The following is a 24,090-nucleotide window of genomic DNA, read 5'->3' on the forward strand; positions in this document are numbered from 1 at the left end:
CGCTGGCCCTTTAAATACGCCCTCCTCCCCCCCTCGACCCCCCCCCCGTCCACTCCGTGCGGTCGCCCCGCCCCTAACCCAACAACATCCCCGCCCCCCGCTGTCGGAACGGGCACCTATTGGCTGACGGCGGACCGCCCCCCCCCCCCCCCCCGAGAGTTCATTAACATGTGAAGTATCAAGGTGGAACTGGCCGGGCCAGTGCGTGTGACGGGGAAAAAACCCATCTTGCTCTGCTGCGCGATCCAACCTTTGTTAATTACTATGAGTGTGATTCCTGTGATGTAAGCGAGAGCCTGTCTTGTCCGCGGGAGGCTGGATCGAAAGGCGTACCGGCGTGTTTTTCGGGAGGAACTGATGCCTTCATTGTCATTTTCTTATTATTTTTTTTCGAAGAAAACACCAGCCCGTGGTTTTGGCCAGGAGGAAGGGCGCAGATCGCTGGGAACAATGCCAGGCTCGGGAGTGTACTGCGTTGTGTTCGCGGCGGTCGCCTTGCTGTCCCTGGCCAGCACGGGTAAGGAGCTCCCTCTCTCTCTCTGCACCCCGACCTCTCGGGACCGGCTCGGTTCGGTGGGGCTCCTGTGTTTGGGTAGCGCTGGGATCATTGTTAGGGTCCTACCCGCACCTCGCTGGTCTCTCTTCAGTATCCTATGCGGGTGAAGTCGCTTAAATCGTGCTGATCCCATGTGTGTGTGTGAGTGAGTGAGGCAGTGTCATTCACTGGCCATGTGTGTGTGTTTGTGTGTGAGTGAGGCAGTGTCATTCTCTGCCCCGTGTGTGTGTTTGTGTGTGAGTGAGGCAGTGTCATTCATTGGTCCTGTGTGTGTTTGAAAGGCAGTGTCATTCTCTGCCCCGTGTGTGTGTTTGTGTGTGAGTGAGGCAGTGTCATTCATTGGTCCTGTGTGTGTTTGAAAGGCAGTGTCATTCTCTGCCCCGTGTGTGTGTTTGTGTGTGAGTGAGGCAGTGTCATTCATTGGTCCTGTGTGTGTTTGAAAGGCAGTGTCATTCTCTGCCCCGTGTGTGTGTTTGTGTGTGAGTGAGGCAGTGTCATTCATTGGTCCTGTGTGTGTTTGAAAGGCAGTGTCATTCTCTGCCCCGTGTGTGTGTTTGTGTGTGAGTGAGGCAGTGTCATTCATTGGTCCTGTGTGTGTTTGAAAGGCAGTGTCATTCTCTGCCCCGTGTGTGTGTTTGTGTGTGTGAGAGGCAGTATCATTCTCTGCCCTGTGTGTGTGTGTTTGTGTGTGTGAGACACAGTGTCATTCTCTGCCCTGTGTTTGTGTGTGTTTGTGTGTGTGAGAGGCAGTGTCATTCTCTGCCCTGTGTGTGTGTGTGTGTTTGTGTGAGAGGCAGTGTCATTCACTGCTCTATGTGTGTGAGTGTGTGTTTGTGTGTGAGTGTGTGTGAGAGGCAGTGTCATTCACTGCCCTGTGTGTGTGTGAGTGTGTGTGTGAGGCAGTGTCATTCACTGCCCTGTGTGTGTTTGAAAGGCAGTGTCATTCTCTGCCCCGTGTGTGTGTTTGTGTGTGTGAGAGGCAGTATCATTCTCTGCCCTGTGTGTGTGTGTTTGTGTGTGTGAGACACAGTGTCATTCTCTGCCCTGTGTGTGTGTGTGTGTTTGTGTGTGTGAGAGGCAGTGTCATTCTCTGCCCTGTGTGTGTGTGTGTGTTTGTGTGAGAGGCAGTGTCATTCACTGCTCTATGTGTGTGAGTGTGTGTTTGTGTGTGAGTGTGTGTGAGAGGCAGTGTCATTCACTGCCCTGTGTGTGTGTGAGTGTGTGTGTGAGGCAGTGTCATTCACTGCCCCGTGTGTGTGTGTTTTTGTGTGTGAGAGGCAGTGTCATTCACTGCCCTGTGTGTGTGTGTTTGTGTGTGAGAGGCAGTGTCATTCACTGCCCTGTGTGTGTGAGTGTGAGAGGCAGTGTCATTCACTGGCCATGTGTGTGTGTGAGGCAGTGTCATTATCTGTTATGTGTGTGTTTGTGTGTGTGTGAGGCAGTGTCATTATCTGTCATGTGTGTGTTTGTGTGTGTGAGTGAGACAGTGTCATTCATTTGGCCTGTGTGAGAGAGAGTGTGAGGTACTGGTGTCATTCTCCAGGCTTGTGAGAAAAACCTCCCGGACACGGGCGCTATCGTGTGCGTGTGCTCTGCAGCAGGACCCGGGCGCTATCGTGTGCGTGTGCACTATAGCAGGACCCGGGCACTATCGTGTGCGTGTGCACTACAGCAGGACACGTGTGCTATCGTGTGCGTGTGCTCTGCAGCAGGACCCGGGCGCTATCGTGTGCGTGTGCACTATAGCAGGACCCGGGCGCTATCGTGTGCGTGTGCACTATAGCAGGACACGTGTGCTATCGTGTGCGTGTGCACTACAGCAGGACCCGGGCGCTATCGTGTGCGTGTGCACTATAGCAGGACCCGGGCGCTATCGTGTGCGTGTGCACTATAGCAGGACACGTGTGCTATCGTGTGCGTGTGCACTACAGCAGGACCCGGGCGCTATCGTGTGCGTGTGCACTACAGCAGGACCCGGGCGCTATCGTGTGCGTGTGCACTACAGCAGGACCCGGGCGCTATCGTGTGCGTGTGCACTACAGCAGGACCCGGGCGCTATCGTGTGCGTGTGCTCTGCGTGAAGACACAGCAATCCGAGGGAGGAGTAATGGCTTGATCGCGACCCCGCTCCCCCGCGCTGTGGGCTGCGAGCTGCGTGTCAGCGAGAATCGGTCGCGCTGTGTGTGAGAGCGCGAATCCCCTTGAAACCGTCCAAGCCGGCCTCAAGGTCAGAACCGGGGGATCCCGCTCACCGTGTCGCGCTGACACGCCCCCGGGAGATCCCCCCCCCCAGTCGCCTTGGCAACAGCAGCACCAGCTGGACACAGGGAGAAAGCCCCTGCAGCGCCGCCGGGGAAGTTCTGTTCTTGCCCCGGCGATGTCCCGGCTGGGGCAGACCGGGCGGGTAGGGTTGCGCGGGCCGGAAAGTACCCCTGTGCAACGGAAGGGTTGGCGAAGTTACAAGAACAGGGCCACACTTCACTGCACGGGCAGGGGACACGCACCTGCGCGACACGGTGTCCGTGCGGGTAGGGGGTGCGCGCGCACGTGTCCAGGGTCCGGTGACGTCACTGTTTCCCACCCGCGCTCGGAATGTGACGATCCCGTGTGTCTGTGCAGTATGTGCCTCATCCTCGGGGGAGAATATAGATTCACACACGTACTCTGATATCCTCTCCTACACTGTGTATAATCTGGGAGGCATGCCATGTGTGTAGGCATTTGTAATCTGGAAAAAAATATATTTTTGTTGGCGCTGCACACACGCTTTGATCGACTTCCGATAAAACGCGTCTCGTTTCCGGCCGAAGTCCGACTGCGTGCGGGAAGGCTGTGCGTGACGTGGCGATGACGTCACGGCTCGCCGAGCGTGAGCGGGGTCGTCGCTGGCCGAGTGCGGGCGGACTCGGTGTGTTGATCCCAGCCCCTGTGTCACAGAGACCGAAAAGAGTTTGCAAACGAGAGGAGCTGGTTAGCCCATCCTGCCTGTTTGGTTGTTAGTAGCTCATTGATCCCAGCACCTCATCCAGCTGCATCTCGAGACGATCCAGGATACCAGCTTCCAAAAAATGGCTGGGCAGCTTGTTCCACACTCCCACCACTCTCAGTGTAAAGAAGCGCCTCCTGTTCTGACTGCAGGATCTCATTTTGCTGGGTGTTGAAAGAGTCCAGGGTATGGGCTTCGGTAACATGGCTGGGTTGCTTGATCCACACTCCCACCACCCTTTGTGTAAAGAAGCACCTCCTGTTCTCAGTTTTAAACACACCTCCTTGTAGTTTCAAGTTTGAAGTCTTCTCTGTTAAACACTAAAGAGACTCAGTTCCTCCAGCCTGTCAGTGTGGATTACCGGTGTTTGTGTACACACTGTATTCTGGGCTGTGTCTGTGGATGGGTAGGGGGTCTCTGTATGTGTCCTGGGCTGTGTCTGTGGATGGTTGGGGGTCTGTATGTGTCCTGGGCTGTGTCTGTGGATGGGTAGGGGTCTCTGTATGGGACGGTGTGTGCTGTCAGGGATGTACACAGTCCCTGTTCTTTTCCAGGGGCTGACAGAACACAGCGCCATTGTTCGCGCCCGTGCTGACGGTGCTTGTCGCGGGGGTGGGGGGGGTGGCGCAGACTGATGACGCCCATTAATCTCTTAGCTGTCAGGGGCTCCCGCGGCCCGTATCTGTAACTGCGGGGAGGGGGCAGGGAGAGAGGGGGGGCAAGGCCCTGAGAGAGCTGAGAGAAAGAGACAGACTGGCTCTAGAAGAGAGAGGAGGAGGAGGAGGTCTGGCTCTAGAAGAGAGAGAGGAGGAGGTCTGGCTCTAGAAGAGAGAGAGAAAGGAGGAGGAGGAGGTCTGGCTCTAGAAGAGAGAGAGGAGGAGGGGGAGGAGGAGGTCTGGCTCTAGAAGAGAGAGAGGAGGAGGAGGAGGAGGTCTGGCTCTAGAAGAGAGAGAGAGAGGAGGAGGAGGAGGTCTGGCTCTAGAAGAGAGAGAGGAGGAGGGGGAGGAGGAGGTCTGGCTCTAGAAGAGAGAGAGGAGGAGGAGGAGGAGGTCTGGCTCTAGAAGAGAGAGGGGGTTGAGGGGTCTGGCTCTAGAAGAGCTCAGGGAGAGAAGAGTGAATCTGGTGAATGTGAGGACAGGAGAGGCTGTCTCGCTGTGGTCACCATGCTCAGTGTGTTCCGGCAGGGTGCGCTGCAGTCTCGACACGCTGGCGCTGTCATCTCGTTAAGAACTGGGGCACATTTGTTTCAGCTCTCTGGCTCATTAGCTGGACTGTGGGTGAGGTCCTCTGCAGAGAAAATCAGGCGGCAACGCTGTGGTCTCCTGCACAGTCCTGCACACACAGCTACTGATACACAACACCAAGCACAAAGAGGAGCACACACTAACATACTTACAGGTACTGATACACAACACCAAGCACAAAGAGGAGCAGACACTAACATACGCACAGGTACTGATACACAACACCAAGCACAAAGAGGAGCAGACACTAACATACGCACAGGTACTGATACACAACACCAAGCACAAAGAGGAGCAGACACTAACATGGAAGCACTGCATTTCCTGCTGGAAACAACAACATCAAGTAGAACCACACCGTATCTCCTGCCGGCAGAGCTACACAGAACTGCACCGCTGCTGTCATTGCTATGACATCTACCATATAGCCAAGCACTATAATTAGTATAAGTATAATTATTAATTAAGCTACTATAATTACAATTACTACTGCTGTTGCAGCCAGTACTGCTGCCTTTCCCTCTGTCAGTGTGTGTCAGTGAGTCAACACCACTCAGAAAACAGAGCACACCCTAACATAGGAGTCCCAGGTCTCGTGTGTCACATGGATAGGTCTCCTCAAGCATCTCTGTAGAGCCACAGGAGGAAAAGTAAATGTTTGAGATGCGGTAGTGTCCAGTGTGACTGTATTAACCCCTCTCTCTCAGTGCAGTGTTAATGTACTGGAGTGTCCAGTCAGTGTGTCTGTATTAACCCCTCTCTCTCGCAGTGCAGTGTTCATGTACTGGAGTGTCCAGTCAGTGTGTCTGTATTAACCCCTCTCTCTCTCAGTGCAGTGTTCATGTACTGGAGTGTCCAGTCAGTGTGTCTGTATTAACCCCTCTCTCTCTCAGTGCAGTGTTAATGTACTGGAGTGTTCAGTCAGTGTGTCTGTATTAACCCCTCTCTCTCTCAGTGCAGTGTTAATGTACCGGAGTGTCCAGTCAGTGTGTCTGTATTAACCCCACTCTCTCTATGAACACACCCAGCCCAGCTGCTGGGAGCAAAGATGTTCTAGTGTGTTAAGTGTTATCTCCTGCCCCTTGGGAGTGCTTGTGTGAGCCGTTTAGTGGTGTGTAAACAGGAGTTCGTTATGAATTTTTAATTCCTGTGGTTTTTTTATGTGTGGAAAAAACCTCTTAGGTTTTGGATCTGTCTCTTTCTTGTTGTCTGTGTCAATTCAGATTAATTCTGCTGTTTTACTGATGTGGCCATTTTTAAAATTGACAGAGTGATTATTTGGCAAACAGTATGACAAGAGAAACAATATCACGAGCTGTAATATCTTTTATAATGAGAGAATAGAGAGGTAGAACAGTCCAGGGCTGTCTCTCTCTCAGTGTATACCCACTCCTCTCTCCCCTGTCTCTCTCAGTGTGATACCCACTCCTCTCTCCCCTGTCTCTCTCTCAGTGTGATACCCACTCCTCTCTCCCCTGTCTCTCTCTCAGTGTGATACCCACTCCTCTCTCCCCTGTCTCTCTCTCAGTGTATACCCACTCCTCTCTCCCCTGTCTCTCTCTCAGTGTGATACCCACTCCTCTCTCCCCTGTCTCTCTCTCAGTGTATACCCACTCCTCTCTCCCCTGTCTCTCTCTCTCTTTGACACTGAGGTCTGTGTCAGCAGTGGTATCGATCCCTGGGCAGCAGTTCAGTGGTCTGTGTTGTGTTCCCCAGGGGTCCGTTGGCTCTGTACCCATCTGGGCAGAGACGCTGTTCAGGGATACAGGAACAGCACATGGGAATCTCTGACTGCGTCTGATGCCCTGTGTGCACCTCGAGACCTCCCCGTGTGCACTTCGAGACGGTCCCGTGTGCACTATGTCCCGTGTGCACTTCGAGACCGTCCCGTGTGCACTATGTCCCGTGTGCACTTTGAGACTGTCCCGTGTGCACTATGTCCCGTGTGCACTTTGAGACCGTCCCGTGTGCACTATGTCCCGTGTGCACTTCGAGACCGTCCCGTGTGCACTATGTCCTGTGTGCACTTCGAGACTGTCCCTTGTGCACTATGTCCCGTGTGCACTTCGAGACTGTCCCGTGTGCACTATGTCCCGTGTGCACTATGTCCCGTGTGCACTTTGAGACTGTCCCGTGTGCACTATGTCCCGTGTGCACTTTGAGACCGTCCCGTGTGCACTATGTCCCGTGTGCACTATGTGCCGTGTGCACTTCGAGACAGGGGCCTCCTGTCCTCCTCCAGCTGCACACGAGAGCTTCGGGGAGCCCCAGCTTCAACGTGCCGCGGTGCCGTGACGCGGTGTCAGGATTTGTGCAGGAGCGAGGCGGACGGGAGAGGAGTGGGCTCGTGCCAGCGGGCAGCCGCAGCTGTGGGGGGGCGGGGGGGCTGCCGTGGGGGTTTTGCATGATAATGGGGAGGAAACAATAGTGTGTCAGTAGCCCAGAAGTGAGGAGAATCAGTGATGAAGAGCACGTGCAGCTACTGCTGGAGGGAGGGAGAGAGGGAGGGAGAGAGGGAGAGGAGAGAGAGAGAGAGAACACCTGGACCTGGACAGAGACGAATGGGAGAGAGGGGAGAGAGGAAGAGGAAATGACAGAGGGAAGGAGAGAGAGGAGGAGAGAGGGTCTCCCTGCTTACACTGTTCTCCAGCAGGCTCAAGAATGAACTCATTCCAGTAACGAGCTCCCCACATCAGCGCCCAGCCCTGGTTACAGCACGTATTTAAAGCCTCTATCTAGGTTATGATCTGAATGAATTAGGTTTGGAGTCGACAGAGCTGGACTGTTCTCACAAATGTCCTGTTTCCGTAATGATTCTAATAATAACAGCACTGCTCGTAATGAAGGATGATAATGACACCAATTAGCAAAGGATTTTAAATTTAACAAACTGCCTCAACTTCTGCAGTGATCCTACCCTTCAGTGTAATCTGTCTCGACTCACTTAAGACAAAAAAGGGTCATTTATACGAATTTGTCATTATTAACAAACTGATTTTAATACAGTTCCTCCCCATAACTGTAATAACTACAAATCATTAACTGCACAGTACTGCACTTCTACCACAATCTCACTGTGATTTACTCCACTGTACTGTGCTTTTACCCTAATCTCACAGTGCTTTACTGCACTATACTGTGCACACACTGTCATATATTCACACATTGTCACACACCGGTTGTGCTCCTGTCACAGACATGGTCACACACTCACAGTTGTATTCCTGTGACGCACACACTGTCAGACACACACAGTTGCACTCTTGTGACACACTAACACACGCGCACACATAGTCCTCCTGTGACACACACACACACACACACAGTCCTCCTGTGACACACTGATACACACAGTCACACACACACACACACACTCTACCCCACAGGGTGAGGCAGTCCTGTCCAGTGTGGGGACACAGTGTGTGTTATCAGGACCGTCTATGTCAGTGGCACAGTTTCTCAGTTTCAGGCCCACACATAGCCTGGCTGGGCTGAGACCGCAGGTTGGCGTTTGTGTGTCACAGTGGGCACAGCACGATGCCCCTGGGTGTGTGGCGCTGGCCAGGTGCTCTGGAGCTCCTTGGCGTGGCTGTCTGGCTCTCTGGGCAGAGAATGCAGGCTGACAGGGTGTCACTACCATATCCTCATGTCTCTCTCACTTCCTCCCCAGACCAGCACTGATCACACACACTCTTACTCACACCCAGACCAGCACTGTTCACTATCACCCAGACCAGCACTGTTCACTATCACCATGACAAGCACTGTTCACACACACATAGACAAGCACTGTTCACACACACACAACCAGACAAACACTGTTCTCAGACAATGATATACATACACCAAGATATGCACACACGGCACTGATACACATACACAAACACACAATGGTGTACACACACACACTGACACACAGAGATGCACACACTCACAGAAACTCCCCGATGTGTGGGGACAGACAGAGGGATGAGCACACTAACACAAATGTGTGTAACAGACACACACACATACACACACACAGGCTCCAATGGCTGGAGAAACACACACTCGCACACATGCACACACCTCAGCTGTCCCTTTCCTTCCCCAATCGGAGGAGCTGCTGTCCTGCTCCAGGCTATTTATATCCGTGTGCTCTGTGCCAGCGCGGAGCTCAGTGCTCATTGTCCTGGGGGGAGATTCACACAAACTACACTGGGCTGGTGTACACAGCTCTGAGCTTGTAGCTCCCACACACACTCTCACTACTATCACACACTCACACACACTCACACACACTCTCACACACTCTCACTACCACTCACACACACTCTCACAGACACTCTCACTACTACTCTCACACACTCTCACTACCACTCACACACACTCTCACACACTCTCACTCACACAAACTACCTTTCACATCTCCAATTGAATATCATCTTATTCCGCACTTTGTCTTATTAATGAATTTCTTTTCTCCATTTTCACTCTAAATTCCATGTTGTGAAAGTAAAAGCAAGAACTGGGGCCTGTCTGGAATTCCCCTCGCCTTCCCAGCAGAGAACCGTTTCGGTTTCAAAACGAGTCACAATTAAATGGACATTGTGAGAAAGAGGAGAGACAGGGGAGAGGAGAGATGAGAGACAGGAGAGAGCAGAGATCTGGGAGAGGAGAGAGAGGAGAGACAGGAGAGACAGGAGAGAGCAGAGATCTGGGAGAGGAGAGAGAGGAGAGACAGGAGAGAGCAGAGATCTGGGAGAGGAGAGACAGGAGAGATGAGAGACAGGAGAGAGCAGAGATCTGGGAGAGGAGAGAGAGGAGAGACAGGAGAGAGCAGAGATCTGGGAGAGGAGAGACAGGAGAGAGAGGAGAGACAGGAGAGAGCAGAGATCTGGGAGAGGAGAGACAGGGGAGAGGAGAGGAGAGGGCCTGGCCTTCAGTGTACCAGAGAGATCAGCCTGGCAGCGAAAGCACCAGGACCCTGGGCACAGTGGGCACACAGGGCATGCCAGTCTGCCCTGCCCACTGCCCTCGTGGCACAGAGACACCCCAACACCCTTACGCTGGCAGAATCTGGGCAAAACAGGAGCGTGACCCCCACTGGCAGCTGGTCCTGGGGTATATAGCGCCTGGCGCGGGCCGGGGCAGAAAGATGGAGGGCAGGAGTCAGGCGAGAGAGAGTGTCTGTACGAGACGGAACTCTGTGAAGAGAACAGTTGTTCGCAGGCTGGGAGATGGAGCAGGGTGGGATCAGTATTAAGTAGGACAAACACAATTATTCAAATAAACCGACACACTTTCTCTGAAAAACAGATGCCAGGAGAGAGGGAGGGGGAGGGAGAGGGAGAGAGACAGAAAGGGAGATACATTTAAATCATGTTGTAGTAACAGAGCAGACAGAGCAGACAGACAGACAGACAGGTGGTGTTTGCACGGGGGCAGAGACAGACAGACAGACAGGTGGTGTTTGCACGGGGGCAGAGACAGACAGACAGACAGACAGACAGGTGGTGTTTGCACGGGGGCAGAGACAGACAGACAGACAGACAGACAGACAGACAGACAGACAGGTGCTGTACTGACTTCACAGCAGAATCTCCCTGGAGCCTCAGTCTGAGTCTCGTCAGCTTCCCGATAACTCAGGTGGACAAACTCCGAAGGAGAAAAGGGGGGAAATCGGACATCCAGCCCGTCCCAGGAAGTGGGTCAGCCCCCGAGCCCAGTGACACTGCGTTCCCATTTGCAAACGGCGCTGGAGAAATCCGGCTGGAATTCCCGACCAGATTGTTCCTGAAAATTTAATGCAGAGCCGTTTCACCCAGGAGGAAAGAAAGCCAGGATCTGAGAGAAATGAAATGATTGATTAAAATTTCAGCTCGCAGGGCAGGCCTGCAGTAGGGACAGTGTTTCAGAAAGACAAGAAATAATTCATGACCCTGACCCGGTTCGCACTGCTGGTTCTGCTGCTGCTCCAACCGGTTCGACTTCGACTGCTCTGGGACCCAGTCTGGCTGCAGCAGGTGGGATCTCAGAGGTGGCTCGGTTCAGAGTTCAGGGTCCAGAACAATTGAATGCAGGAGAACCTGAGGGGTTAGGTTAATGACTCCGTCCAACACTAGGGGGCGACAGTGGAGGATCAGCAGTGAGATCATAATCTATTCTCTGTGGACAGCCAGGTCTGTGGTCACTGAGCCTGTCCTCACTGGACAGCCGGGTCTGTGGTCACTGAGCCTGTCCTCACTGGACAGTCAGGTCTGTGGTCACTGAGCCTGTCCTCTCTGGACAGCCAGGTCTGCCTGTGTCCAGTGTCTGTGTCCAGTGTCTGTGTCCAGGCTGTGGCCACTGAGCCTGTCCTCGCTGGACAGTCAGGTCTGTGGTCACTGAGCCTGTCCTCACTGGCCAGTCAGGTCTGTGGTCACTGAGCCTGTCCTCGCTGGGCAGCCAGGTCTGCCTGTGTCCAGTGTCTCTGTCCAGTGTCTGTGTCCAGGCTGTGGTCACTGAGCCTGTATTTCATTAGGTTCTTTTTCTATTTGTTGTCTCTTTCCCTGGTCAAATACTTGACCAGTGAGTATTGTGTTTCTGCGGCTCAGCGGTGTTGCGGTGTGTGTGTTGTTGTGTTTCTGGGGCTCAGCGATGTTGCGGTGTGTGTTGTTGTGTTTCTGCGGCTCAGCGGTGTGTGTTGTTCTGTTTCTGCGGCTCAGCGGTGTTGCGGTGTGTGTGTTGTTGTGTTTCTGCGGCTCGGCGGTGTTGCGGTGTGTGTTGTTGTGTTTCTGCGGTGTTGCAGTGTGTGTTGTTGTGTTTCTGCGGCTCGGCGGTGTTGCGGTGTGTGTGTTGTTGTGTTTCTGGGGCTCAGCAATGTTGCGGTGTGTGTTGTTGTGTTTCTGCGGCTCGGCGGTGTTGCGGTGTGTGTTGTTGTGTTTCTGCGGTGTTGCGGTGTGTGTGTTGTTGTGTTTCTGCGGCTCGGTGGTGTTGCGGTGTGTGTTGTTGTGTTTCTGCGGTGTTGCAGTGTGTGTTGTTGTGTTTCTGCGGCTCGGCGGTGTTGCGGTGTGTGTGTTGTTGTGTTTCTGCGGCTCGGCGGTGTTGCGGTGTGTGTTGTTGTGTTTCTGCGGTGTTGCAGTGTGTGTTGTTGTGTTTCTGCGGTGTTGCAGTGTGTGTTGTTGTGTTTCTGCGGCTCGGCGGTGTTGCGGTGTGTGTTGTTGTGTTTCTGCGGTGTTGCGGTGTGTGTGTTGTGTTTCTGCGCTGTGGCGGTGTGGTTGTGTGTCCCAGTCTCCCTGCCTGTTCCTCCCACACACACTCTTCAATCACGCAGATTCCTGGGGGGGCTGAGATGCAGCAAGCTTGGGGGTGTTTCCTGGCAGGCGGCACGTTTGGGGAATTTCCAGAAGCGAAGGCCGGCAGGATGGAGTGACGTGTCCCTGGTGTATTTATCCCTCTTGGAGGGCTGGGTTCCTGATTCCGAAGATTAGAGAATTGCACTTTCCAGCAACACGGACACATGCCTGTCAGGAACAAGGCTCTCCCTCCTGTTCCTCCCTCTGTCCATCTCTCCTCTGTCCCCCTCTCCCGCCTCTCTCTCTCCCTCGTCTCTCTTTCCTCCCAGAGAGACACGAGGACAAAGAGTGTCTTCAGCAGGCTGAGAAAACAGCGTCTCTGCCTGTCACACAGGTCTCTCATATCAGCACATCTCTCTCTCTCCTCCCTGATCTCTCTCCCACTCCCTCCATCATCAGTTTGCAGGGCTTTCCCACTGCCGTGACACTGGAAACGAGGGATTAATAAGTAAACAGAGGCCTATTGAAGACACCGAGAATCTGGGAAAACTCTGAGAGATATGGTTCTCGTGAAACAGAAGTCCTGAAACGAGAACTCCGCGTCTCAGCCTTCCCGGTTCTGCGCGGATTTCGGCTGGATTGGTGGAGGTTTCCTTTGCCATGGCAACAGAGTTCGGCCCACCCCCCCACTGTGGTCCGGCGTGCTGTGTTTACACTTCCTGATTGCTGTGCCCTCCGACAGTGACCCCTCCTTTCCTGCTACCTATGAGCAGAGCTCACAGTATCCAAGGAAACCCCCTGTGACCCCTAAGCCCCCTGGCCCCCTCCACTGTGGGCTGGCCATTACTGTTTAAACAGCACAAACCTCTCTCTCCCCGTCTCCCCCCCTGAGCCAGGTTACTGTTACTGGAGAGAGACGGGCTGTACTATAATACAGGATACAGGTGTCTGCCTGTCTGTGTCTCTCCCCCCTGAGCCAGGTTACTGTTACTGGAGAGAGACGGGCTGTACTATAATACAGGATACAGGTGTCTGCCTGTCTGTGTCTCTCCCCCCTGAGCCAGGTTACTGTTACTGGAGAGAGACGGGCTGTACTATAATACAGGATACAGGTGTCTGCCTGTCTGTGTCTCTCCCCCCTGAGCCAGGTTACTGTTACTGGAGAGAGACGGGCTGTACTATAATACAGGATACAGGTGTCTGCCTGTCTGTGTCTCTCCCCCCTGAGCCAGGTTACTGTTACTGGAGAGAGACGGGCTGTACTATAATACAGGATACAGGTGTCTGCCTGTCTGTGTCTCTCCCCCCTGAGCCAGGTTACTGTTACTGGATAGAGACGGGCTGTACTATAATACAGGATACAGGTGTCTGCCTTTCTGTGTCTCTCCCTCCCAGTCCACCTCTCGGACTCAAATTCCCAGAGATTCATGGCAGGACTGGTGAAGGACAGTGCTGTCCAGTTAGTGATCACTTACTGTCCTTCAGGGCAATAAGCATTGTTAGTACTGGACTGGTCACTCTCTGATCTGTTACTGGGCTACTGGTCTCCTACTCTCTCCTTCTCTCTCCCTCTGTCTCTCCTTCTTTCTGTCATTTCTTCTCTCTCCCTCATTCCTTCTCTCCCTCTGCTCCTCTCTCTCTCCTGTTCTGCTCTCCTCGTGTTGGAGAGACACTTCCTTACCCAGAATTCCCTCCACCTGCCTCTTCCCCTGAAAGATGACATCGTGTAAATTAATAGAGACTAACGACGGGCCGCGCCAGTGCGTGCCGCTTAAGTTTTGCTTCAGGGGGTCGTGTTTTACCGAGCGACGGGGAGCATGAATTTTTAACTGTGCGCTGTCATGTTTGCTTACTGCAGCGCAGAGTCAAGACGGGACTTTTCAAATTTATTTGGAAGCTGTGAGGCGTCAAAGGCTGGCTTGCATGTACACACTCTCACACCACTCGCACACACGCTGACACACGCACACTCTCACACCACTCGCACACACGCTGACACACGCACACTCTCACACCACTCGCACACACGCTGACACACGCTGACACACGCACACTCTCACACCACTCGCACACACGCTGACACACACTGACACACACACACTCTCACACCACTCGCACACACACTGACACACACTCTCACACCACTCGCACACTCGCACACACACTGACACACACACTCTCACACCACTCACACACACGCTGACACACGCACACTCGCACACACCCTGACACACACACTCTCACACCACTCACACACACACTGACACTCTCAAACCACTCTCACACCACTCGCACACACACACTGACACACACACACTCTCTCACACCACTCGCACACACACTCTTACACACTGACAGACACACTCTCGCAACACTCACACACACTGACGCACACACGCACACACACTGACACGCACCACTTGCACATACAGTACTGACTCACCACTCGCACGCACACTGACAGACACACTCTCGCACCACTCACACACACTGACACACAAGCTCTCGCACACACGCACACACACTTTCACACTGTGATCATCTGCACAATGGTATTCGCAGTCCTGTTCCTCTCACTGCCCTGAGAAAATCATACACAATCCTGAAAGATGTGATACTGTATGTGTGCGTCAGTGTGTCAGTCTGTCAGCACACTTGTCTGTTGTTGTGCCAGTCTGCCAGTAGCTCCTGTCCTTTCTCTGATCAGGTCAGTGTGTCAGTGTGTCAGTGTGTCAGTCTGCCAGTAGCTGCTGTCCTTTCTCTGATCAGGTCAGTGTGTCAGTGTGTCAGTGTGTCAGTCTGCCAGTAGCTGCTGTCCTTTCTCTGATCAGGTCAGTGTGTCAGTGTGTCAGTGTGTCAGTCTGCCAGTAGCTGCTGTCCTTTCTCTGATCAGGTCAGTGTGTCGCAGGAGCGCATCAGTGAGCTGTTTCTACTGATGTCGTCACCCTGCTGTGTCAGCTGTGTGAGCATGGGGGAGTCACAGGACCCTTCTTCCTCTTCCTCTGCTGCCAGGCACAGCGAATTACTGGCTCAGGAGAGAGGGCGCAGGAAGCAGGAAAGTGCATTCCGAGTGTCAGGCGCGTGTTTCTGAGCTGGAAGTCCGTGGCGGTCCCCAGTTTTCTGCCGTGAGGTTGAGCAGGGAGGCTCTACGCTGTTGTATCGCTCAGGGTGTGAGATTGAATTGACTGCGGTGTTAGAGCTGACCGTGCCAGAGGAGAGACATTGCCGCCCTACAGGCAGGAAGTGCATTCCGAAACCCAGAACAGGAGGCACTTCTTTACACAAAGGGTGGTGGGAGTGTGGCACAAGCCGCCCAGCTGTGCTGTTGGAAGTCGGTAGGCTGGCTTCTCTCAGGAAACAGCTGGAGGGATGAGACCCTGGGATCAATTAAGTCCTAACGACCAGCCGGGCCAGATGGGCTGAATGCTCCTCTCGTTTGTATCTGTTCTTCTGTTCCTCTGGGGGCAACAGGGGGAGATGGAGGACAGCAGTAATGTCCAACAACGAGCCGAGCTGCGTGGATGAATTAATTAATTCTCATTTTGTTCAATTCAGTTCGGTTACCCCAGGTTTTCCCTAAAGACGCGGTGTGAGGAAGCAGTACGGGTCCGCAGGGAGGTTCGGGAAGAGAAGGGCTTGCGAGCGATTTGTGCCTTGAAGAATGCCATGTGAGCTGCTGCATCTGTGGAGCCTCGGTCTGTGCGTTCCCTGGCTCGGAGCGCTGGCTGGGGGAGGGGGGGCTCTTGTGGGGTTTTTTTGTTTTTCAGGATTTTCGCTCCAGGGTGAGATTTGTACCGTTTTGGAGAAGAGAGAGGGAGAAGGATGGGTTGCTGATGATGGAGGAGACTCTTTTTAAGACACTGACAGGCGCTTAGTGTGTCGGAGAAAGACAGATTATAGCCTCCCCTGCCTCTCCCCCTGTTTCCTGCCTCTCTCTCCTCCACCAGCTCCATCCTTCTCTCTCTCCTCCCTCCTCCCTCCATCCTCCTAATGCTGTCTTCCTCCCTCGCACGCGGACAGACTCTTCCTCAGCCCTCTGGTCTTTTCACTCTCTCTCTCCTCTCTCTGCTCTCCCCCCTCTCTCTCCCGGGATGTATCTGAAGGATGGAGCAGAGGGAGACGGGTAGAGAGGGATGGAGAGGCGTGCAGCCAGTGGGAGAGGGGGAGGCAGGGATGGAGTCACAGCTCCGAGTTCCAGTTCCAGCTGCAGTGCAGACAGAGGTCATTAGGGTGACTCCTGAGCCCCCCCGGCAGGGGGCTCTGTGAGGGGCTTGTTCACAGCGCGTGTGAGTGAAGGGCATTTAGAAGTCCAGGTTCCTGTGACCTTTGTTCTAGTGATCTTCGCCGAGTGCAAAGATGATCTCTTCTCCCTCCCTCTCGCTGTCTCTCCTGCCCATGTGTACAATTCATGGGGAAGCCTTCCCTCTCACAGTGCAGTGCTGCCTGGCATGTTTGTAGAATTATGATAGTACATCATACAGATCGATATACCTGTACTTGTCCCTGTGAGACACAGGCGGACACCTAGATCTGTATACCTGTACTTGTCCCTGTGAGACACAGGCGGACACCTAGATCTGTATACCTGTACTTGTCCCTGTGAGACACAGGCGGACACCTAGATCTGTATACCTGTACTTGTCCCTGTGAGACACAGGAGGACACCTAGATCTGTATACCTGTACTTGTCCCTGTGAGACACAGGAGGACACCTAGATCTGTATAGCTGTACTTGTCCCTGTGAGACACAGGCGGACACCTAGATCTGTATAGCTGTACTTGTCCCTGTGAGACACAGGCGGACACCTAGATCTGTATACCTGTACTTGTCCCTGTGAGACACAGGCGGACACCTAGATCTGTATAGCTGTACTTGTCCCTGTGAGACACAGGCGGACACCTAGATCTGTATACCTGTACTTGTCCCTGTGAGACACAGGAGGACACCTAGATCTGTATACCTGTACTTGTCCCTGTGAGACACAGGAGGACACCTAGATCTGTATACCTGTACTTGTCCCTGTGAGACACAGGAGGACACCTAGATCTGTATACCTGTACTTGTCCCTGTGAGACACAGGCGGACACCTAGATCTGTATACCTGTACTTGTCCCTGTGAGACACAGGCGGACACCTAGATCTGTATACCTGTACTTGTCCCTGTGAGACACAGGCGGACACCTAGATCTGTATACCTGTACTTGTCCCTGTGAGACACAGGAGGACACTTAGATCTGTATACCTGTAGTTGTCCCTGTGAGACACAGGCGGACACCTAGATCTGTATACCTGTACTTGTCCCTGTGAGACACAGGCGGACACCTAGATCTGTATACCTGTACTTGTCCCTGTGAGACACAGGAGGACACTTAGATCTGTATACCTGTACTTGTCCCTGTGAGACACAGGCGGACACCTAGATCTGTATACCTGTACTTGTCCCTGTGAGACACAGGCGGACACCTAGATCTGTATAGCTGTACTTGTCCCTGTGAGACACAGGCGGACACCTAGATCTGTATACCTGTACTTGTCCCTGTGAGACACAGGAGGACACCTAGATCTGTATACCTGTACTTGTCCCTGTGAGACACAGGAGGACACCTAGATCTGTATACCTGTACTTGTCCCTGTGAGACACAGGCGGACACCTAGATCTGTATACCTGTACTTGTCCCTGTGAGACACAGGCGGACACCTAGATCTGTATACCTGTACTTGTCCCTGTGAGACACAGGAGGACACCTAGATCTGTATAGCTGTACTTGTCCCTGTGAGACACAGGCGGACACCTAGATCTGTATAGCTGTACTTGTCCCTGTGAGACACAGGCGGACACCTAGATCTGTATAGCTGTACTTGTCCCTGTGAGACACAGGCGGACACCTAGATCTGTATAGCTGTACTTGTCCCTGTGAGACACAGGCGGACACCTAGATCTGTATACCTGTACTTGTCCCTGTGAGACACAGGAGGACACCTAGATCTGTATACCTGTACTTGTCCCTGTGAGACACAGGAGGACACCTAGATCTGTATACCTGTACTTGTCCCTGTGAGACACAGGAGGACACCTAGATCTGTATACCTGTACTTGTCCCTGTGAGACACAGGAGGACACCTAGATCTGTATACCTGTACTTGTCCCTGTGAGACACAGGCGGACACCTAGATCTGTATACCTGTACTTGTCCCTGTGAGACACAGGCGGACACCTAGATCTGTATACCTGTACTTGTCCCTGTGAGACACAGGAGGACACCTAGATCTGTATACCTGTACTTGTCCCTGTGAGACACAGGAGGACACTTAGATCTGTATACCTGTACTTGTCCCTGTGAGACACAGGCGGACACCTAGATCTGTATAGCTGTACTTGTCCCTGTGAGACACAGGCGGACACCTAGATCTGTATACCTGTACTTGTCCCTGTGAGACACAGGAGGACACCTAGATCTGTATACCTGTACTTGTCCCTGTGAGACACAGGAGGACACCTAGATCTGTATACCTGTACTTGTCCCTGTGAGACACAGGAGGACACCTAGATCTGTATACCTGTACTTGTCCCTGTGAGACACAGGAGGACACCTAGATCTGTATACCTGTACTTGTCCCTGTGAGACACAGGCGGACACCTAGATCTGTATACCTGTACTTGTCCCTGTGAGACACAGGCGGACACCTAGATCTGTATACCTGTACTTGTCCCAGTGAGACACAGTTGGACACCTAGATCTGTATACCTGTACTTGTCCCTGTGAGACACAGGCGGACACCTAGATCTGTATACCTGTACTTGTCCCTGTGAGACACAGGCGGACACCTAGATCTGTATACCTGTACTTGTCCCAGTGAGACACAGTTGGACACCTAGATCTGTATACCTGTACTTGTCCCTGTGAGACACAGGTGGACACCTAGATCTGTATAGCTGTACTTGTCCCTGTGAGACACAGGTGGACACCTAGATCTATATACCTGTACTTGTCCCTGTGAGACACAGGTGGACACCTAGATCTGTATACCTGTACTTGTCCCTGTGAGACACAGGTGGACAGGTGGACACCTAGATCTGTATACCTGTACTTGTCCCTGTGAGACACAGGCGGACACCTAGATCTGTATACCTGTACTTGTCCCTGTGAGACACAGGCGGACACCTAGATCTGTATACCAGTACTTGTCCCTGTGAGACACAGGCGGACACCTAGATCTGTATACCTGTACTTGTCCCTGTGAGACACAGGCGGACACCTAGATCTGTATACCTGTACTTGTCCCTGTGAGACACAGGCGGACACCTAGATCTGTATACCTGTACTTGTCCCAGTGAGACACAGTTGGACACCTAGATCTGTATACCTGTACTTGTCCCTGTGAGACACAGGCGGACACCTAGATCTGTATACCTGTACTTGTCCCTGTGAGACACAGGCGGACACCTAGATCTGTATACCTGTACTTGTCCCAGTGAGACACAGTTGGACACCTAGATCTGTATACCTGTACTTGTCCCTGTGAGACACAGGTGGACACCTAGATCTGTATAGCTGTACTTGTCCCTGTGAGACACAGGTGGACACCTAGATCTATATACCTGTACTTGTCCCTGTGAGACACAGGTGGACACCTAGATCTGTATACCTGTACTTGTCCCTGTGAGACACAGGTGGACAGGTGGACACCTAGATCTGTATACCTGTGCTTGTCCCTGTGAGACACAGGTAGACATACTAAACATTTAGGTCCATATGCATATAATATGCATAGATTTAAATATATAGATAATATAAACCTATATATATGACAGAATAGGTACTCTCTATACACATGTGTGAGAGACACTGTCAGTGAGACACAGTACCTGATTGTACATGTCTGAGAGACAGAGAGAGAGAACGAGCTATCTGAAGAGAAACAGTAGGAAAGAACAGCCCTTCATTATTTAGTCGGCCGTGATTTGCATTCCCAGTGCCTCTCTGAGAGAGAGGGGGAAGAAAGAGAGAAGTCAACCCCAAAACCTTTTCTTAATCCGTTGACTCTGGCTGGCATCGCCTGAATCAAGCTCGTCCTTTTCACTGAGCCCCTCTATAGAACCCACTGGTACCACACACGGCACAGTCCCGGAGCGGAGAAGGAGAGACAAGGGGGAGCTATAGAGAGGGAGGTGTAGACTAAGAGAGGAAGACAGAGGGAGGTGTAGACTGAGACTGAGAGAGGGAGACAGAGGGAGGTGTAGACTGAGACTGAGAGAGGGAGACAGAGGGAGGTGTAGACTGAGAGAGAGAGAGGGAGACAGCGGGAGGTGTAGACTGAGAGAGAGAGACAGAGGGAGGTGTAGACTGAGAGAGAGAGACAGAGGGAGATGTAGACTGAGAGAGACAGAGGGAGGTGTAGACTGAGACTGAGAGAGAGACAGAGGGAGATGTAGACTGAGAGAGACAGAGGGAGGTGTAGACTGAGACTGAGAGAGAGAGACAGAGGGAGGTGTAGACTGAGAGAGAGAGACAGAGGGAGGTGTAGACTGAGAGAGACAGAGGGAGGTGTAGACTGAGAGAGGGAGACAGAGGGAGGTGTAGACTAAGACTGAGAGAGAGAGACAGAGGGAGGTGTAGACTGAGAGAGAGGGAGGGAAGAAGAGAGATTTTGACATTTAACAGAGTTATAAAAAACTAAAGATGAAAACTATAAGATCAGAGATCAGAGAGACCTTCAGCATCTGAAGAACATGAGGAGTGACGGAGAGAGAGAGAGGAAGAAGGAGAGAGAAATAGAGGAAGGGTATAGAGGGAGATAGGAAGAGTCACAGAGGGAGGAGACAGGGATAGAAGAGTAGTCAGAGAGGAAGACAGAGGGATAGAGATCGAGACAGTGAGAGAGAGAGGGATGAAGGGAGAGGGAGAGAGAGGCAAGGAGGGACAATCCGATGGATGTGGACGGAGGGAGGATTGGGGGAGGACAAGTGGGAGAATGAGGCTTCCATCATCGTCATCTTTGTCATCTTCACTGCCGTGTATAATTGCTGATGACAATCGCACTCTTGCACGCGTCTCTCCCTCGTTTCCTGAACTGCGGCCGCGGTGATGTCAGCACTCGCTCCCCTCTCCTCGTCCCACCGCCAGCCGGGAAATCAGGGCTCCAGCGTTCCGTCGCCATGGCGACCTGCCTCCTTCAGCTGTTGCCAGGCGCCGGTCTCCTTGGAGAGGGAGGAGGGGGAGGTTGGCCACCGGGCGACGGGACCCGGAGCTGCGCAGCGCAGAGGCTCAAGGTCACACTCCCGGCAGCCCCTGAAAGGCTAATCCTGTTGAGTTAATTGGGCCAATTAAGCCAATTAAGTAATTAACACCTCGGGAGTAAAGCTGGAGTTAGGAGAGTGTGGAGAGCTGCGCAGAGTCGCAGTCCTGACAGTAAACTTCTCCCCCCCGACCTCACACATCCACCCGGCCACACCACGGGACCTGTCCTGAGCCCGGGACGGCCCGGAATGACCCGGGACAGACTGTAACAGCCTGGGACAGCCCAGAATGGCCCAGAAGAGCCTAGAATGACCCAGGATAGCCTAGGACACCAGAGGACAGCCCAGAATGACCCAGGACAGACTGTAACAGCCTGGGACAGCTCAGAATGGCCCAGGAGAGCCTAGAATGACCCAGGACAGTCCAGAATGACCCAGGACAGTGGAACAATCTGGGTCAGCCCAGAATGACCTAGGACAGTCCGGGGCAGCCCAGAATGACCCAGGATAGCCTAGGACACAGGAGGACAGCCCAGAATGGCCCGGGACAGTCTGGACCAGATGAGATCTCAGCTGCTTCCCACGCCACACAAAACCCTCGACCGGGTTTGACCCTGTAGCCTGGACATGGCAGGTCGGTCGCCTTCTCCAAAACAAGGTGCCAGGCACCCCAGGGAGTCCCACGCCCCCGTCCCGCATGTTCGGTCGCATTCCGAGACGGAGACCCCCGCTCTCCTGCTCTGTGTGCTGAGGAGGGAGGGGGCGGAATATTTTAATGGCGTTTTAACAGCGAAAACAAGCAGAACTCAGTTTGATGAAGCTGCTGTCTCTCAGCTCAGCAGCGGGAGGTGTGTGTTTAAATTTCAGATTTCGCTTCCATCTTCCAGACACCGTGGGGAAGCAAATTAGAGCCGAGCAGGATGTTGGTCTGTCTGCTCAAACTGTGGAAATAGATCGCAGGCTGTGGTGTTAGCAGTGTGTGACAGACTAGTAAGAGCACAGAAGATTGTGTACAGGTTTTCTCACCATGTTAGAGAAAAGACATTGGTGCTCAGGACTCAGTCCAGAGAAAAACACCCAGAGACATTCATGGGTTTGAATATCTCTCATCATCATCATCATCATCAGAGCTGTAGAGTAACTGTAAAGACACTCAGTACAGCTCATCTGTATCTTCACACTAACACTCCTTCATCATCATCAGAGCTGTAGAGTAACTGTAGAGACACTCAGTCCAGCTCATCTGTATCTTCACACTAACACTCCTTCATCATCATCAGAGCTGTAGAGTAACTGTAGAGACACTCAGTCCAGCTCATCTGTATCTGCACACTAACACTCCTTCATCATCATCAGAGCTGTAGAGTAACTGTAGAGACACTCAGTCCAGCTCATCTGTATCTTCAAACTAACATTCCTTCATCATCATCAGAGCTGTAGAGTAACTGTAGAGACACTCAGTCCAGCTCATCTGTATCTTCACATTAACACTCCTTCATCATCATCAGAGCTGTAGAGTAACTGTAGAGACACTCAGTCCAGCTCATCTGTATCTTCACACTAACACTCCTTCATCATCATCAGAGCTGTAGAGTCACTGTAGAGACACTCAGTCCAGCTCATCTGTATCTTCACACTAACACTCCTTCATCATCATCAGAGCTGTAGAGTAACTGTAGAGACACTCAGTCCAGCTCCTCTGTATCCTCACATTTACACTCCTGTCAGGAATGTGTCTAAATGATGGATGAGTTCTTGTACAGCTGTGCAGGTGTCATGGTTACGGAATGCAGATGTGTTTTCAGGGGTGGGGGGTCACTTGTCTTGTAACAGCTGCTGGTGTTGACACAGAGGAGACAGCTGTGGAGGGGAGTGGGGGGGGGTGTGACTGTTCATGTATATAGTGTTTATGTACTGTATATGAGCAGGTATTTCTGTAGCTCTTCGAAATGAACTCTTCGAAAACAGAGACCTGACACACGCTGTGTCCCCACACTGGACAGGACCAGTCTCTAGAGCCAGTGTGAAAACAGAATAGAGAAATCTGAAATCTGTGTGTGTGTGTGTGTGTGTCACAGGTGGACTGTGTGTGTGTGTTAGTGTGTGTCACAGGAGTGCAACTGTGTGTGTCTGACAGTGTGTGCATCACAGGAATACAACTGTGTGTGTGTGTGTGTCACAGGAGGACAACTGTGTGTGTCAGTGTCGGTGTGTGTCAGTGTGTGTGTCAGGGTCAGTGTGTCGGGTGTGTGTGCTAGTGTCAGTATGTGTGCCAGTGCCAGCGTGTGTGTGTGTCAGACACTCTTGCACAATGTCTTTAGAAGTAGTTTACCCCGTTATGCAAGGAGCAGGCTCTCAGCCAACCAGAGCCTGCGTCTGTGTGACATCTGCGGTCACCGGGCGGACCGGCGGAACTGGAGTGTGTGCCTCTGGCCGCGCCCTGAGAGAGGCAGGAGCCGAGGCAGGGAGGGCGTCTCTACAGGCTGGGGGAGGGTCAAAGGTCGCATTACAGGGGCTCCCATCCCACAGCAGGTTCCTTTCGGGGAAGGAGGTGGGTGTCCCCCTGTCCAGCCTCTTTTTCGGGGTGTCCTCTACCTGTACATGATCCCAGAGGGGGTGGGGTCCCAGTCACTTGATTCGCTGTGCTTTGAGTGTGTGAATGTGACTCTGTGTGACTCTGTGTGAGACGGTGTGTGTGTGTGACGGTGACTGTGTGTGTGACTCGGTGTGAGACTGTGTGTGTGTGACTGTGTGTGAGATTGTATGTGTATATGTGTCAGGTTTGTCTCTGTGTGTGAGTGTATATGTG

General features: G+C 52.7%; 1 protein-coding gene across 4 annotated transcripts in view; it reads left to right on the forward strand.

Moving 5' to 3' along the window:
- Window positions 1-153: 153 nt before the first annotated feature.
- The window catches only part of cadm4 (cell adhesion molecule 4), a 46,967-nt gene continuing 23,030 nt past the window's right edge, over window positions 154-24,090 (forward strand). For 2 of the 4 annotated variants that reach the window (XM_088905536.1, XM_088905538.1), the window contains exon 1: window positions 175-517. In XM_088905536.1, the coding sequence (XP_088761662.1) occupies window positions 358-517 (160 nt within the window). In that variant the 5' untranslated portion in view covers window positions 175-357. Of the gene's footprint in view, window positions 518-24,090 lie in introns of all 4 variants that reach the window. The other 2 variants (XM_088905541.1, XM_088905537.1) reach the window with 2 other exon arrangements.

The sequence above is a fragment of the Atractosteus spatula genome, chromosome 25, assembly GCF_055471065.1.
Source record: "Atractosteus spatula isolate fAtrSpa1 chromosome 25, fAtrSpa1.hap1, whole genome shotgun sequence".
NCBI classification, from domain to species: domain Eukaryota; kingdom Metazoa; phylum Chordata; class Actinopteri; order Semionotiformes; family Lepisosteidae; genus Atractosteus; species Atractosteus spatula.